Source organism: Melanaphis sacchari, unplaced genomic scaffold (genome assembly GCF_002803265.2).
Source record: "Melanaphis sacchari strain LSU unplaced genomic scaffold, SCAv2.0 Contig0_pilon_pilon, whole genome shotgun sequence".
Classification (NCBI taxonomy): domain Eukaryota; kingdom Metazoa; phylum Arthropoda; class Insecta; order Hemiptera; family Aphididae; genus Melanaphis; species Melanaphis sacchari.
In genome coordinates, this window is record NW_020270366.1 from 8,411,408 (window position 1) to 8,430,174 (window position 18,767).

Here is an 18,767-nt window from a genome sequence, read left to right on the forward strand (position 1 = left end):
TAAAAGGGTTCTAGCACGGCACCATGTCATGATTGTTGTGCCAGGCCCCTTCTACTTTTAATAAAACCTGGTCGATTTTTATTTACATACAATAAAGGTCGACGACATCCCTACCATGTCAAAAATTACCTAATTTACTACACATAAAATGCATATAAATAATATGTATATTATCATAGTTTATATCTATCTGTCTTATATTACAAAGTTTTGTTTAAATTTATATTTTTTAGTATACAATGCGTAAATATATATGCTAGTGATGGTACTTAAATCATTTTAATTTTTAAAATAATCTTTATTTTCTGAAAATTCCTAGTCCTTAGTAGAATCTGAGTATAATTGGCTGTTTGAGTACTAATTTTAATTGTTTTTTTTTTCAAAACTATAATAAATAGCAATAAATGAATTCTCCTTTCTCTTCACCGCCTCTTCTTGTCAAAATTAATGTTTTAATCTCACACTCAGTCATACCCTATCTGGCTTTTTGTATTTCAGATACTTCAGTACTTCATTAAATAACTATATGAGATAAATCATTTGTATCTTAAAAAAATAATTCTAGTATAAATATTACATGGTTTTAGTGATAAATACATAAATTATTAACTTTTATAATGTATTGTTTATTAGCTAGTAACTAACGAAACAATAAATAACTATGCATTTTTTAATAATTATTTACTTCTTAGTTAAATTTATAACGAAGTTTAAATGTATTAATAACGTACTTTATATAAGTAGATAGTAATACCCTAAAAGTATATAAGTGTTATAAGAGTAATATTACGTCACACGATATTTTTAAGGAATTAATCATGAATTATAATATAAGAGATTTATGAAAACCCATTTCGAAATTAAAAGTGCTCACTATGCACATTACATAGAAGATTTCTCATAGTCACATGAAAGGTTTTTTAATATTACATAAAAGATTTTTCATTGTAACTTAAAAGGTTTTTCAATATTACATAGGAAGTTTTCTAATGGCGATTGATGTTACATAGAATGAAGATATTTTGAATAATTGAATAAAAATAAAATTACTTAAAATATTTTATTGATCAACTGGAACTACTTTTGTTATATTTATTTTAGAAACAAATTACAATAAAAATATAATTATTGCATAAAACGAAAATGTTCATTTTAAGGATTTTAACTATCTATCAACATTTCTAAAGTATTATGTTATAATTAAGTAACAACTAACAAGTAATAGTAATTACTAATTACTAATTGGTAATATCTCTTTTTTTTGATTTAAGACAAAATATTAATGTATTCATTGAATAACAAATTATTAATTACTTTATAAGTTTAATTTAGTATCAATTTTTTTTAATATTATGATAAATATAATTATTATCAAAATTCAAAAATCTCTTATGTATCAAATGTCATACTACATGACGCTATATCGCCTATATCCTACCATTGCGTACAATACCTCTTATGTAATTTTAACAGAATTTAAAAATTTAATATCACATAGGTGATATTTTATAAATGATTCATTGTAGGTAATACATAGAGCCGATCATAGGAATAGATAAGTTAAGCGACTTCAGAGTTCAGATATTAGTTTTTTAATAATAGTTTTTGTAATTCAATTTTTTAATAATTTGAGTAAAATTATCAATAATAATGTAAAAGTATTAAAAGTATTTAAAAGACTAAAAAGCTGTTATTGGTATAATAATTCTTTTAGGATTAATTTAAAGTAAGTTTGTAAATTTCAAGAGTTTTCGAAAAGTAAAGTTGAAATTACTGAAAAAATATACATATTTTTATACTGTAGTAGATAGGTGTAGACGTGTAGTAATGTGTAGTGCTAAGTAATAAAATTTTTATATAATCAAAAATTGATGTTGGGAATGTTTAATTTTTTCTATAGTTAAAAAAAAGTACATATATATGATAGGAAGAAGTGTGTTTTTTTGTTTTTAAAAATAAGATGGACTAAGAAATTTTTGAAATATTTTGTTTAAAAGTGCATATTTTGCCAAAAATAACTTATTTTTGTATATTGTTTAAACTTAAGAGTATATCAAGTGTATATATTAAAATTTTTTTGTGCATGGATACATACTATTTTGAGCTTTTTAAGTGCACATAATTCCAAACTCTATTCATAATAATATATACCATTTAGAGTTTGAAAATCAATATCTTCTTTATTTAAAATTATTTTGAGGTTATCTTTTACATGTTTCCTTGTGATTTAATTTCCACTGAATAGTTGTCTACATCTTAATGTTTGAGCATTTAATTACTTTTTTATTATCATTTTTTGCAACTATACCACAGATATTTTCGTATGCTTTTAAATTACGAGGATTCCCAAAAACTTTTTAGCACATATTTCATGTAAGAAAAGACGTAGACACAATTTATTAAAGAAAAAACTTCAAAAAAAAAAAAAAAAAAAAACTTAATAAAATATAATAAAAAATAAATAAATATTAATTACATTGTGATAAGATGATATTTGAAAATGCGCGGGTGATTAGAGATGTTCAATTTAGCAATGATTCGATTGGTCGCTGAATTTTTTTTTTTTTTTTGTTATAATATGATACGATTGTGATACCATGCAAATGGTCAACACTAATGTTTGATAATAATATATTAACATGTAAATGTAAGTAGTAAATACTAAATACTAAGCAAAGTTAAATAATTGTGAAATTGAAATGTTTGAATTTTAAAAATTTTGAAATTTTTTAATTAACAATTGATAATTATTAGTTTAATTATTTTAGTTAAAAATATTTATTGGACAATATTAAACAAATTTATGATGTTTAAGCTAATTAAATTAAATTATGTTCGTAGTTGTGTTCATATACCGAATAATTCATATGCATCACCTAGTGGTAAGTTATACTAAACATTGAATCTATACTATCTATAAAGTATACTCTGGTCCAAAATTGAATACTTTATTCTTGAGTATTGATGTAACTGCAGTTAAAATAAACTTCTATTTTATTACACATGTGTGGGCTTTATTATCTAATATAAAAATAAAAAAAACAATAATTTTTTTGGTATTAACAATAATTTAGACTAGCTTATTACAGATATTATGTTAATTTTTGATGGTATAACTTATAATTTATAATTTATAATGTCAATGATATGTAGTAACTAATAGTTATCTAGGTATTGTGTTATCAACTATATAAATAATAAATATGTGATTTCTACCGGTTTTCAACATCATTTTAAATTCAAATTTCTAAAAGCTGTAGGAATTAATATATAATATACTTTTTTTTCTATTTCTATTTTATTTGTCATAAGTAATGCAAAAAAAAGATAAAATTCTCATAAAACTTGTTAACAGTTATACAACTAAAATATATTTTTGATTTTTGTATATAAATTTTTTTTTTTAGTTTGAATCAGCCTCTTCAAGTCACTATAACATTAATTATACTTAAGTATTTAGTATACATCCTTACAATAAAGCTTGCGTATTAGTTATTTCATGTTTATGTTATATTAACAGTTATTAGTTATACTTTCTCCTTTTATGTTTCAGGAATTATTTCATTGGGAAAGTCTAAAAAAAAACTGGGCAAAGGAGGTCCAGTTTTAGAAAAATCTGAAATTCCTGTTGAAACTGATGCCAAAAAATTAATTAATTTTGTATGTGGGAGTAATATACTAAAAGAAGGGCAAGATGTAGAAATAAAGCCTAACTCAGAATACCCAGACTGGCTTTGGAATTTGAATATAGGTAATATTATAAACAACAGTTAATTTAGATCTTATTTAAATAATCAAAATAAATTGTATATCACTTACTTGAATTATTTGCTGTCAAAGTTTAATTGATAAAGTTGTATTGTGATTTAATTTTACTAAATTATTAACATTTCTATCATAAATCTTTTTTAATTATAATTTTTAAATGTATCTAATTTAATTATATTATAATAATTATAAATTATACCTTTTCATAGAAAATAATTGTTATATGTGCTATAAAAATTGTTTACAATAATCATGATAACTATGATTCAAACGAGCCATGGCTATAACTAGTACCTATAAATTAAAAAATAATTCTTATATTAAATTTAATTTTAGGTGGACCAGTACCATTACAAGAATTGGATCCTAATTCAAAACAATATTGGCTCAGAGTACGGAAATTAGCAATGAGAAGGAATAACTTACTAAATAAATTAAAAAGGTTTTAGGCATATTATATAATATGATAGATTTATAAATAGTGATAACACTAATTAATGTTTATTTTTAAATTCAAAATACATTTTTATTGTTCAATAAAAAAAAAGTTAAATTTCTTGATTTATGATTATTGTCAAGTATTATAATATATCTTTTGTCCTTTAATAATTTTGTTATGATACATATTATCAATTTAATATGGTATCATGTATTTTTTAATTTTCTTTAAAATGTTTAAAATATTTTAAACACATTAATATCAATAATATCATGTATTATTGAAAAATAAAAATGTTTATAAGTAATTTTTAACTTATAAAAGTTATGTAATTAGTATGAAAGTTCATTTGGTAGGTTAATTTTGTAATTTAATATTTTGTTGCCTATATTATAATTAAATAAATAAGAAAACTATAAGGCAATAGAAATCGTAATCATTGTCTAACAAAGTTGTTATTCACAGACAATATTTTTAAAAATAATTATAATATGAAATTGTATTTATTCTCTCTCTTGGAAAAAAATATCTAGTTGAATGAAAGTTTTAGATTGGACTTAGGCACAATAATAATAGAATATAAGACGTATTTAATATTAAAAATCTGGTGATGCAATAAGTATAAAAGTTATCTCAAATGTAAAAAATACAAATTTAATTTTTAAAAGGATTTTTTATTGCTCCTCTCATTTTTGAAATTCTGGCTTACACGTTACACCACTGAGTCGAATGTTGATAATTAATATTAGGTACTTGAAAATAATAAATACTATACATAAATAACAATTCTATTTTATACTCAATTATACACTGTAACTCATGTCTCATAAAATCATGCCATTATCTAAACAGTAAGTAATAATTGCAGTATATTTTAATATATTATATCATATTACCATAGTAATAAGTAATAACTAATAACTATAAAGCCGGGTCTCAGCTCGCTAAATCGTCCGTTGTCCATCATTGTGTATTCCGTGTATGGTATTCTGAATAACAATTGTAATCACGGTATAATTCACTAACCATAATCTACCGTGAGTTGGGCCGAACTCAACTTTAAGATATGACATGACAGACGATGTAGCTGTGAACTTTACAGCTTGTGTAAATCCGACTTAATATTCAATAATTTTCCATGATCTGGGTAAACTACATTAATGGATAATATTAAAATAACTCACCGACAGATAGCGCTTTAAATACTATTTCAGATTATTGTGTTCTTTAATTAACAATTTATTGAAAGTGGTAATAATTTATATTATAATGAAATTATAATTATGTTATTATGATTTTGGAAATCCCAAAAATGTTTACGGTGAATGGTGAAACAGCTTTTTTTGTTAGTAGTTACGAATTTGCGATACAGACGTCAGACATGTGCAAAATGATTAATTTTGCAAATATATAAGAAAATCAGTTTCTAATGTTTCTATTTACCATTCGCATGATAAAATAGCGATGTATGTATTAAAACATTTAAACGTTTATAATTTCACCATGAGACATCAGACAGGTGAATCAAAACAATAAAAAAAATAAAATACTATGTACTAGGTATATGGTTAGTTTACTACCAATATCTTGTTTAAAAAAAAAATACTTGTTTTTCGATTTATTGCAAACTGCACAAGTATAAAGTCTGTTATAAAACTAAGAAATTTAAAAATGTTTCTATTCATAGATTAAATTTCACACCGTTTTACAGTTCCTACTAATATAATGTTAAATATGACCAAAATACGAGCATTTCCTTTCAATCGATGCGTAAAACAGTATCAGTTAATACTTAATAGACAATATAGTTATATCGTTATATTGCATACGCAGTCGTACAATGTCACGAGTAGAAACCCTGGCGTCAATGGGTTAAGATGGGCGTAGGCATTGTATTGACGATTACACTTTCAAAAAGTGGATACTGATGAATCATCAGTGATGATGTTCGATGAAGTCTCAGAACAGACAGGGCCACAGAAAACAGAAGACAAGGGGCAGGTCTTGTCTAAAACGTACTTTACTAGTTAGTGCGTAATTACTGCATTATTCATACAGACGAACAGTGATTGCGTAAGTACTACATTATGTGTATTTATAATAATTGTATGTACAGATTATGATAATAAAAATGTTAAATTAACATAAATCGAAATGAAAAATAAGGTACCTAACAATATAAAAGTGATAATAAATAATAACTAGGGCTGTGAATTTAATGCATTAAAAAACCTTAAAAAATGCATTTAAAATGCCAAAAAAATGCAATAAAATATGCATTTAAAATGCAAAATATGCACTTAGAATGCAAAAAAAGGAATATAAAATGCCAAAAATTATAGTATAAAATTCATTTAAAATGGTTTTTAATTTAATTTTTATATTTATATTAATATTAGGTACAGGATATTAAATATTAGTATAAAAAATGTTTATTTAATAAAAAAGTTAAAAAAATTGACATAATATATACAACCTGTGTAAAATAAAAAAAAGTTTTCAAACAAGTTAATTGACAGAATTTGGTTAAAAATACTAGAAAATGAACTAAAAAAAGCAAAATATGATCTAAAAATGCGAAAAAATAACCTAAAAAATTAAAAACGTCAAAAAATGCAAAAATATGCAAAATAAAAGTTTCATAGATGGATTCGTAATTACATAATTCAAATTATGTACTTATAAAGTTATGTTTTACAATCACCAAAAAAAAAAATGCACTTTCCTATAAATTCACAGTCCTGACTCCTGGTAATAATTATTAACTAGGTACCTAAAAAAAATGTATCACTCGTACCTATATACACCGTTTTCATGATATAACGTATGTACCTATGCTGTTAGTTGTTGCCTACATTGATAAATGATAATTGATTATGATTTTAAATAATAGTTACTTATTGAATTAAATACTAAATCAGTTTATAAATTGTATTATATAGGCCATGTATCTAGCCAGCTAGAAGCTACATATACCTACAGTATAGCTGTATAGGTGTATAAATGTGTAATATGTAATGGGAACGGCACAAAAAAAAATGCTGAATTATTGTTTGATTGATTTTATTAAAAATAACTAAATATAACTTAAGCTCCTTTTATTTATAAAATGTATTAATTATACAGGTATGTTAATAACTCTGGTACAGTGGAGAATACCTATTGATTATTATTTATTAACTATATAGATGTATTAATGGGTGCCCGTTGATTCAATTTTTTTTGTTAGGGAGGGGGGAGAATTAAGTATGTCAAAAAAAGTCTCAAAATATAAACTAAATAAACTTTTAATCTGCGATTAATCTTGCGTATAACTACCTAGTCGTCAATATGACTAAATAAATATATAATATATATTATTATAACTATATATAAATATATTTTATTTCAAATCCCTTTAGTGATAAAGAAAATAATTATTATAACTATATATAAATATATTTTATTTCAAATCCCTTTAGTGATAAAGAAAATAATTATTATTTTAATACTCTTTAGGTAATTAGATAATATCTAAAATGATAATACTTATTTTAAGATCATATTATTTTTCCATGGGGGGGCATGTTCCCCGTTTTCTCCCCCTTAATAGTGGCCCATGGGTGTATTTACAAATTGTGTGCTGGATATTTCATTACAATAATTAATATTAATTATTTACTCAATTCTAACAAAAATATTTTGAAACATATTAATTAGATACTATAAAAATACTCGAGTAGGTATAAGTATAATCACGTCTTATTATGACTTATGTCTACGGATTTTGTATTGGATCTTCCTGGAATTTTATCATTATAGTATCGCAACATCAAGTTAATAATAAATAAAGTATTTATATGGTTATATTCAAGTTCTGTCTGTGATTGAATGTAAAAGTGGTATTGAGTGTACCTTGACCTAGGAAGAAAATAGATTTTTTATTATAATCCAATTTAAAAAGGCATGAACAAAGAACGAGTTATTCTGTATAAGCCATAAAAATGTGTTAACTTCCCATAAGTATATTTTAATCTGTAAAAAATTACATTAAAAATTAAAAATTCTTCTTCATAATATTTAATTAACTTTTTAAACTTAATGAAAACTCATTATTTAGTAATAAATCATCGTCAGATCGTCTCTGGTCTCATCATTAATAAAACAATGAATCAATTATAATAATTATTATTTATTTACTAGTTATAGCCTGTATGTAAATAAAGTACATTGATTTTATTTAATTGTGGCTTATATGAGTTTAAATAATTAGTAAATAATTAGAGTTCTAGAAAATTGCACAAATATAACTTTAATTTTTAATTATTAAAATAAATTTTTGAGCATTTGATAATATTCAGTTTATTATAGGTATTAATAAGATACCTACCTATATGGCTATTATATAAACATAACTGATGAATTTGACTTATTACTGCAGGTGCTTTTTAGAAAATATTTTATCGGATGTTCTTTTATACACTTGAGTACCGAATTTTATATTTACATTTTAAGCAAAGGTTAGGGTAGGTTATATATAGTTTAAATAACTCTTTTTCATAATATTTTTAGCATTAATTAAGTTTACCTATTTAATAAAATATACCTATGTAGTTTGCACTTAGGCACTTTATAGACAATAACTGATGTACTTCCATAGTTCCATGTTATTTTAAAGTTTAAATATAATATATATGTTGGTACCTTAACTATAAATATACCTTATATATAGCTTAAATTGTTTATTTTTTGAATATCTATCTAAATAACATTGTAATTTGTATACTTATATTTCCAGTTAACTTTAAAGCCAATTTACTACGAATAGAAATTCAAAAATATTAATTCATCTTCAATGTTTTAATTCAGTTTTTTGAATACAATATTTACCTACACTACTATAACTGTAATAAAAATGTACATATTATAGGTGTGACAGATTATTATATATTTGTATCCATGTAAACATGAAACTATAACATCATACCTAGATATTATTTGAAAAATCCTGTTTTAATTCTAGATACATTTTGTGAGTTAGTGACGTATAATCTTAACAATTCCACTACGATTTCTTGTTTTTGATTTGTATAATTATCATGTACTTGAGCTTGATGTAAGAAAATATATTTATCATGGGAGAATAGGTAAAAAAATTTATAGTAGTCTCGTCAACGATTCGTAGATATTCAAAACTAGTTTTCATTCTGAAGTTAATTCGTTATTAAACATCGTCTTCGGTATGAATATAGATAGGTACCTACATGATTAAATAACTCAGATAAATATTTTGCATTATATGCAAAAATTATTTTCATGTACCTAATCATTAAAATAAATAAGTTCAAATTTGATGAATACAGGTATCCCATTCTCAGACATTCGTAATTTAATTGTAGGTACGCGTAAAAACCGTATTCACAAAATACATATTTCTTGCAAGTAAAATATAAGTACATAAATGCATACTTATTGTAGAGGCGTATTTTATACAGAATTATGAAAATATCATTATGATTCTAAAAGTAAATTGGAATTGTAGTTTTAAGAAATATGATCAATTTAATATATTACTCAAATGTATTTAAAATGTTAAAAGTTCGTAATAACATCGCATTTTAGCTTACTTTCATGTAAGTTTGTAAAATATTTAATTCAGTTTTACTTTTAACACGAAAATATGATTGTGTATTATATTTTACATCTACCACCTATAAGTAGGTATAGTGTATACATTACTGGACTAACGGAAAATTATTTACTAACGGGAATTAATTAACCGTGTGTCTACTGCAAAACAGATAAATTAACATTTTTTTTCAGGTTCAGCTCCGTAGAATTTTATAATAGGGTCTTCATAAAAAATTCTACAAAAGTCTAATTGATTATATTATACACCTACTGAGGGATTAATCACGAACATTTCATTGAAATAAAAACGCGTCTGAGAAGTTTTATTTTCTTTTTGTGTTCATCAACAGTTTTTTTTTTTTTTAAAGTCCTAAAGAATTTTCTCTTTTATTCTTAGGTTAGGTTAGGTTAGATTTTAAGTGACTTAAATATCTGTCATCAGTGAATAATACTAACTTTTTTTTTCTGTTCTTTTTAATGATGTGTTTGTATCATTATCATTATCTTAATAAGTATATTATTATTATTTTTTTAAGAAACTTGTATAAATCTAAAATTATGTTACTAAATAAAGTTAATTTTATTTGTAGAAATAAAATTAAACCTCGAACAATATTCTTGATAACATACATAACTTGCACTCTATAATGCTATAGGTATCTGTAAAAAATTAATTAATTTATAATTTATATTTTAAATATACTTAAAATATATTTTTTGTCTTTAACACGTTGATGAATCGAAAAATTCGAAGCAATTCTAAGAAATTAATAGCATACAGATAGAGCTTACGAAATACTTAAGATATTTGTCATGATAATTAATTGAAATTTATAAGTTTAATAAAATACAACATGTGGTACGACACTTTTTCATTTTTAATCACATTTAGGCCATTTAGCAATATCCAATAAGCAGTGTATGGTCTATGGACATAACTGACAATAATAATATTTTTAAATTTTTAATATATCAATATTCAATATTATATTAAAGATTAATAATCATAATTTACTATAATTTTATTCTGTATTTCTATAATATTATTTAACATCACTACAAATATAAAATACAATACCTATATTGGAAAAAGACCTAGAATTCTTTATATCACCCCCCTCCCTCACGTAAATATACAAGAATATATCATAACTGTTGAATTGCTGATTAGTTTATTTCCAAACCAGTTCAAAATTTCGAATGAATTCTATACACTCTTAAAAGATCTTACCAAAATAATTATCTCTATCTGGTAACAGATACTTATATCTACTAGGTATATCTAGTGCCTACCTGATATCATCTGTAGTAATCTTGAAAATAATTTATACTATTTGATTTTAAAATTTTTTTTGTAATATGTAATTAGTAAATAATAAAGTATTTTAAATATTTACTATTCATAGATATTACATTATTTATATCTTATGAGAAGAAATATATTATGAATAAACACTGCAAGACAGCATGTACAGTTAGGTTTAAGTTACTTATTCAAATTCTATGTTACAAGAACAGGTTTTTATTAAATTAGTAAATATATTCTTTATCATAGTTATTAAAAATTTCACCGAATTCAATTTTAATTTTATTTATAAATTCTTAAATGTTATCTTTGTGAATAGTTTATTCATTGTCTTGTGAATGCATGTAAGGTTAGACATACTTGCTTAGATTATAAATGTAGTTAATATTTATTTTTATAATTAAGTTTAATAATTTGAACTTTAAAATCATGCTAAATATAACTTATATAATATGTGGGTATCTATAGGTATAAATGTTCAATGTTAAAGTACAGTTACCTATAAATAGTAAAAACTAGGAAGTTATTTATGTGAATGATATGAGTAATTAATGTACATTTACTTATTATCTATTAAATTTATAACACACAGTAAATAATATATGATAATAGTTAATATTTTAATATATTAAGATTTACAAATATTATTTTACATTTTAATAATAATGACAATATCATATAACATAGCATACCCTCTACAAATCATTTATTTTTTCTATTTATAACATAATAAAAATACCATAAAATGTGATATAAAAAAAATCATCAAACGAAATTTAGTAATAATAAAGTTTTAAATTTTCAAAAGATCTTTCAACGCTTTTCATTATTATTCTATTATTTTTGATTTTAGAAAAAATGTGACTATAAAATGTAAGTATTGTAATAAATATTCGATCCATTTAATAAATAATCCAATTCTGATAAACGATTTATCGCATATATATTAATGACTAAACATTTTTCGTTACAAATACTAATGGTTGCAAATTAAATTAATCTAGGTCTTTGTAGACTACATCATGCAATGGCACAGTAAATACTCAGGGTGGGGTCTTATAAAATGTTAAATCATTTCCGGCAGCCTCCTGGGGTTGACATAATGAGAGAAGTCTACTGACACCAATTTTAGCGGTGCCTGCAGCACTAGGACATCATCTCGTGGAGTGTCTCATGTTCTATCAATGGTATAACTCATCGTAGGTGCCGTTTTAAAGCGATCTGTTATGCTAAATATAACCTACCCATAACTGCTATCAGTTATACATGATTTTAATGTCTTGATTTGTTTTACTTTCAAAAATTTAATTTTTAATCTTTCATATACATACATTTTAATATTTATGTCAAATGTAGTGTATACAACATAAGTGCAAGCATATAAATTTTATATTTCAATTTATCATTATAAATACTAAAATGGTAAAAATGTAATACAATTTACTTTTTTTTTTTTTTGTATATTTTTAAAATACGTAGAAATTATTAGTATACAAATTTTAAAATTTGATATCTTCGAAAAAAAACTTTATTTTTACTTTTAATTTGTATTGGTGGTTATTTAATTATATTAGAAAAAAATGTTTACCATAATATAATGATTCTTTTTCAAATTAAATGTAGTAGGTATCTATTTCACATTATTTTTAATTTTAAAGTAGTTTCATTTTTATAATGAAAGTCTAGGTTAGGAATTTAATCATGGAATCTAGTATAATAATATTAAAGTATTAACGTATCTCAAAGAATTTGAGTCTTAATCATACTCTAAGTACTTTCAAATAGTTATAAAATCAATAACTTATGTGATTACTAATTATTATTGTAGTCTATAGACGTACAGTTTTTATGAGTTAGGTTACTGTATAAAATTATTAATTCTACAAAAAACAAACTATTATTTTGATATGATGAAATAAATTGTTAAATTCTCTCAAATTAATATAAATATCAATTATTAACTATAATTATATAGGTAAGATATAAAAATAATGCCATTGAGGTAGATGTATTAATAATATACATTTTGACCTTTATTACGCATGATATCCATGTATAAATAATACACGTAACTTCGTTTACCTTTATGACTAAAAACCAAAGGAAACAATAGAAAGCCAGAAATTTTAAAACAAAAACCGGAAATATAATCAAACTATTCCGTGAACATGATTTTCATAAATTAAATATGATGTGAGACATTCTTGTATCGATGACCCTCGAGGCTTCTTAACGGTACACAGTAACGTGTGACCTATACACCTAACATTCCATATCCAATCATACGTGGTAGCACAAAATCAAGACGATTATTTTTTTTTTTTTTCGTTTGTTTTTTTTTTTTTTTTGGACGCAACGTAACAAAATGTAAGAGTTCTCATGATATTATTATCGCACATTGTGCACATTTAATATTTGTGTATAATCGTATTGTATTGCCAGTCTGTAAAGAGGTGTACCATTGCACATGATACATGGTTTAGTAAAATATCAATTTTATTTTATTGTGTACAACAAAACTATATCTTGAATCTTGATAGACGTGACACGTATCGTATCTACTATAGTGCGTCGCTATGTATAATGTATTAATAATATACTGATTAGCTATGGTGGACCTATCGTGCTGAGTTTTTTTTTTTGTTGTTTAACGTATTTAACGGTGCTTTTTCTACCTCTTACAGTTAGACATTCGTCACATACAACACGCTCTTTCCGCCGATCGTCCAATGTCCTCTTCGACTATGATAATACTATATGACGAATATTAATTTTCAAATGATTTAACGAACGTAATGAAAATACTATAATTACAAATAATCTAACAAGTACCCAATATAAATATACTCTTGAGTTTCTACTATTTGTCTTAGTGACTATACAATTATAATATTTTTCAAATAATAAGGGTGTAGAAAATTGTAGAGAAGTGATACTTATGTTTTATATTATAGAGAGATAAATAACAGTTGAGGTATCTAAATTCTAAACTCATGATTCTGGTATGTATTTATATATTTAAAACTCGTCAAGTTTGCCTATATCAAACGAGGTCTTAGCGTCTGTGTATGTGTATGGGGCCAAAAGGTTTGTAGTCGACCTTGAAGCCCACACCACATTCCAGACACATAATATAAACGGTGCACACGGGAACCACTTTTCAAGAAAAAAAAATAAGTGTACAATGTAATAATAACAAACCCACCCTTTAATCCTTATATGTATATTGTATATATGTTATACCGCATCCTTAGTCAAAAAAATAATCAACAAAAACCACCCCTGCACTTAGTAATCTGTAAATGGCAGTGTCATCTTTCGATGAAAAAAGTCGAAACCTGATATTATATATATATACCTATATATATATATATTATTTTTTTAATGGAAGCTGTTTCAAATCAAATAGTCGTCAAAACGACAGCGATGACTATATATGAGTATAATAGGAAGTGAAAATAAATACCGGATTCAGTATCGATAAAACGAAGGTGGAGAAAAATACAAGTCTCTACGTTCGTCACAGAACTCGTAGAAGCATTTTTTTTTTGCATTTGGTGAAAGTCAATGTACACCGTTTTTGCAGGCCAACGTCATGCTCTTCCCCACCTACTCCATCCCCAATTCCGTCTTGATTAGTCACCACTGTCAAGGACATACAAATTTTTGGGTGGCTTTATATTCGTTTTCCCTCATTTTTATATGGCCCAATTTCAAACGATCGTGCCGACTAATTCTGACTTGCAGTTAACATAGTTATTTTATTTATTTTTTTGAAATGAAGTATAAGGATAGTATTATTATATTATATTAATATTTTTCCCACACAATTATAACTTAAATATTATGGAATTATAGCAAGTAAAATGAAAAAGGATTATTGAAATAGTTCAAAAAATTTAAATCGATTTAGTAAAATATTGAAATTTTGTATTTTTTGATTTTTTCTTGGTTAATGAAAGAGAAAATTCTTAAAGTGTTCGTATAAGTCGAAAATACAATAACCATGTAACCTCATTTATGTTAATTGATTGTTTATTAATTTGCCATTAATAATTACTATATATAATAAAATTATTTGACCTGACTTGCAAACAGGATGTATCTTACGATAATAATACTTAACACTAATAGTTTTAAAAGTAAAACATGTCGTCGAGTATCTGAATAATTAAAAAATTATTTAAATATTATTGTTTATTTAAAACTAAGATATATTATAGTAATATTTAAAGTAATATAGTATAGTATATAAACAGTTATCAAATCACATTACCCATAATTTATCAACAAGTAGTAACATATTAAAATATATATGAGTAATATATTAAGTATAGGTACATTTGAAATAAATTTCCTTAATAAAAGTAAGAAATTAAATACATTGTTCTGAGGTATTCTAAGAATTCAAGTGATGTGATACATGTGAATAATATTGCAGTTAAGAATCAATATGATACAAACTATTTGTCGATCTTAGTCATACTAATTTTTACATCATTTATTAAAGTACTTTCTAAATTAAATTTTATGCTTATACTTTTAATTCATAAAAATTAAAATACTTAAACTTTGAACATAAATATTATTTACAAATCTTCAACAACTGTGAAATAACTTACAATATTGACTTTAATTTATAATATATAATTAAGCTTAAACATGTAATAAGTTATAACTTTACTTGTATATACTTTATAGGTATATAGATGATTTATTAGTTAAAATATTAAATCGAAAACAAAATTAAATTTTTAATATTTCAAAATTAATACAAGTTATCTACACTAATATCAATAAAATATATTCTTTTGTGCACAAATAAATTAAGATTATGAATATTTTACGAAGTATGACTTTAATATTGACAACGCAAAAACTATAATTGTCCATGTAAGTAGGTATTGAAAGAATTGTGGTTAGACGGTTCATTCAACTGTAGGATGCCGTAAATGGCAATAACATGATATGAAATAAAAATACATTTTATAACTAAGAATTATAACTTTAATGAGTATATTAATATGAAATTTTAAAAAATTATACTTCTCAAAATCATAACCTTAACTGTTGAAAATATACATTTTTGATTACACTAAATATGCTATATCAAATGTTTGCATTTAATTTTGTATATAATTTTAACGCGTAGAAAATATGTTAAGAATAATAATATAAATAGTTACGTGGGATTATTAAAATTTGATGAGTCATATCTAAGTTATTAAAACATTTCTATGAAACAAAAGATTAAATAAAAAATTACTTTAATAAATAATTTATTTTTTTTTTAATTTTATATTTATTTATACAATTTTAGTTCATAAATTACGTTCTAATTAAGGTAAAAATAAATGTAAATCAATTTTAATATTAAAGTTCTGATAATATTGCTTGATCAATTAATTATGTATAATATTATATGTATTTATACTTTTTTTATTTATTTATTTTTATATAATATTTGTTATATTATTTTAAAATTGAAAATACTATATTTAAATTCCATTTATTTTAAAGAATAGATTTATTTATTTTACATTTTACAAAAATTTGGATTTGATTTTTTTATTGAACATGACCGAATTAAGTTTATTTTTTTTTATTTTTAGTTTATTAAAAAAAAAAATTGTAGGTATAAGTTGTTAGAAATAACTTATTTATATATAAATAAATAAATATTAATCTGACTATAATATATTCGAAACTCTCGGACTTGATATACGATTGGAGAATTTATATTTTATTTTTTTCATTCTTTGGAAATCGAGATTAAAAAAATGATTAATTTAAGGCTACTCCTTTCGTTAATTTTTATTATTAACTACTATTTTTACTGACCTAATATATCAATAAGAATAAATAACTTAATAATAAATATGGCATTAGCTATGTCACCAATCACACTTTCCAATTGCCTCGCTAACAAGTTTTTATTGATAATAAAAAAATTATTGATTTAAAATGTTTGTATCTTAAGTATAAACACACTAATGATATTACTATGATAGGTATTTAATTAAAATTTAAAAAATTAAAGAACTCGCTTTGCATATTATATAGTAGGTAAATGTAAGTGATGGATAGATAACAATTCATAGTAATGAATAGATTAAATTTGAATTCAATGATAAATTGTTTTATAAAAAAAATGTCGTTAAAATTTCAACTTTCATGACTTTTGAAAACTTTTTTAATCCAACTAAAAACGTATGAAAAATCTTGTTGAAATTTTCAAGGGTTTTTACTCACAAACAAAATCATATTATACGAAAATTGAAATATTTAATGTTTCTTTAAATAAACATCAAATAAATTATATGTTTAAAAAATGCTAGCATAAATAGGTATTTTTTGCTGAAAAATTGAAGTTTCTACATTGAATTTGCTATAATAAAACCACAAAATTGATTTTTTTTGGAAACTAAAATATCAGCTTATTCCGTTTATTTTGAAAACTACTGGAAATTATTTACTTTTAACCTTTCAAAGTAATTAGGACCTAACCTATACACTAAGATGACTGATAACAGGCACAAAGAAACCACACATATCATTGTGAAACCAATGAATCCCTTTAGAACTTCAAAAACGAAAGAATTTTATGAATTTTTACTACTTTAAGATCAACTTTCCAATAACATTAAAACATTTTTAAGAATGAATTAAAGTTGATTAGCTAAATTATGAGCTGCACTTAGAATTTAAGAAATATAAATAATATAATTGTAAAAAGTACCAATTTATATCTACGAACACAAAACGTTAAGCCAAATAATTCATCATTTAAATAGTCGTTACGTCATATTATAATATTTTTTATTGTTTATATATTAGTATATTACATAACTATAATATAACTTTCAGGATATATAATTTAAAACAAAATTTCAAAACTTTAAGTAAAAATAAAGCATATTAAAGTAAATTTGAACTTGAATATATTTATTAATATTTATACTACGTAAAGTATAAAATATACCTAAATGGGCTAAATGTATATTTCATTATTTTAGTGTTCATTTCTATTTAGATTAAACAGTTTTTATATACTATTAAAGTTTATTGTGTAGTATTAAATAATATGTATTTTTATTGATTTTATATACTCATTAGTTATTAATTACGTTAGAGTTCTAAATAAAAATACCGAAGTACATATACAACACATCATGTAGTTTTTAATATGTATGTAATATACAATATAACATAAATATATAATGTATTATAAACGAAATCTGTGTTTGTGCATATATATTTTAACTATAATTAATTAATTTGTTCAAATTGTTGTACATCGAGGCTCCTAGGATATATCAGTTAATATAATATATGAATGTAACTATGTTATTCTATATATCATAGATATAAAATAAATTGGAGTGATTACTGATTTGTATAGTTATTTAAAAACAAACAATAACAAATTTACAAAACTGATATCTTTTATATTTAATATTTAGTTATTAATTACTATTTTATAACGATGTGTAATATTATTATTATTATCAACTTGATTTTCATTATTTAGGAAGGAACACTCACCACAATTTGTTCGTGTTACCTGCGCGCCGTAGTGGTAGGGGCGCACCTGCCTGTCTTGGCCAACAGGTTTCTTCTTTCTAGGTAGTTAAGTACAATAAC

General features: G+C 23.4%; 1 protein-coding gene across 1 annotated transcript; it reads left to right on the plus strand.

Annotated features, from left to right (window-relative positions):
- Positions 1-2,760: 2,760 nt before the first annotated feature.
- Positions 2,761-4,258, plus strand: LOC112597145 (39S ribosomal protein L54, mitochondrial). Its single transcript, XM_025343087.1, has 3 exons — positions 2,761-2,882; positions 3,554-3,751; positions 4,105-4,258. Exons 1-3 carry the CDS (start codon positions 2,804-2,806, stop codon positions 4,215-4,217), a joined length of 390 nt encoding a protein of 129 aa, XP_025198872.1. The 5' UTR covers positions 2,761-2,803; the 3' UTR covers positions 4,218-4,258.
- The last annotated feature ends 14,509 nt before the right edge of the window (positions 4,259-18,767 follow it).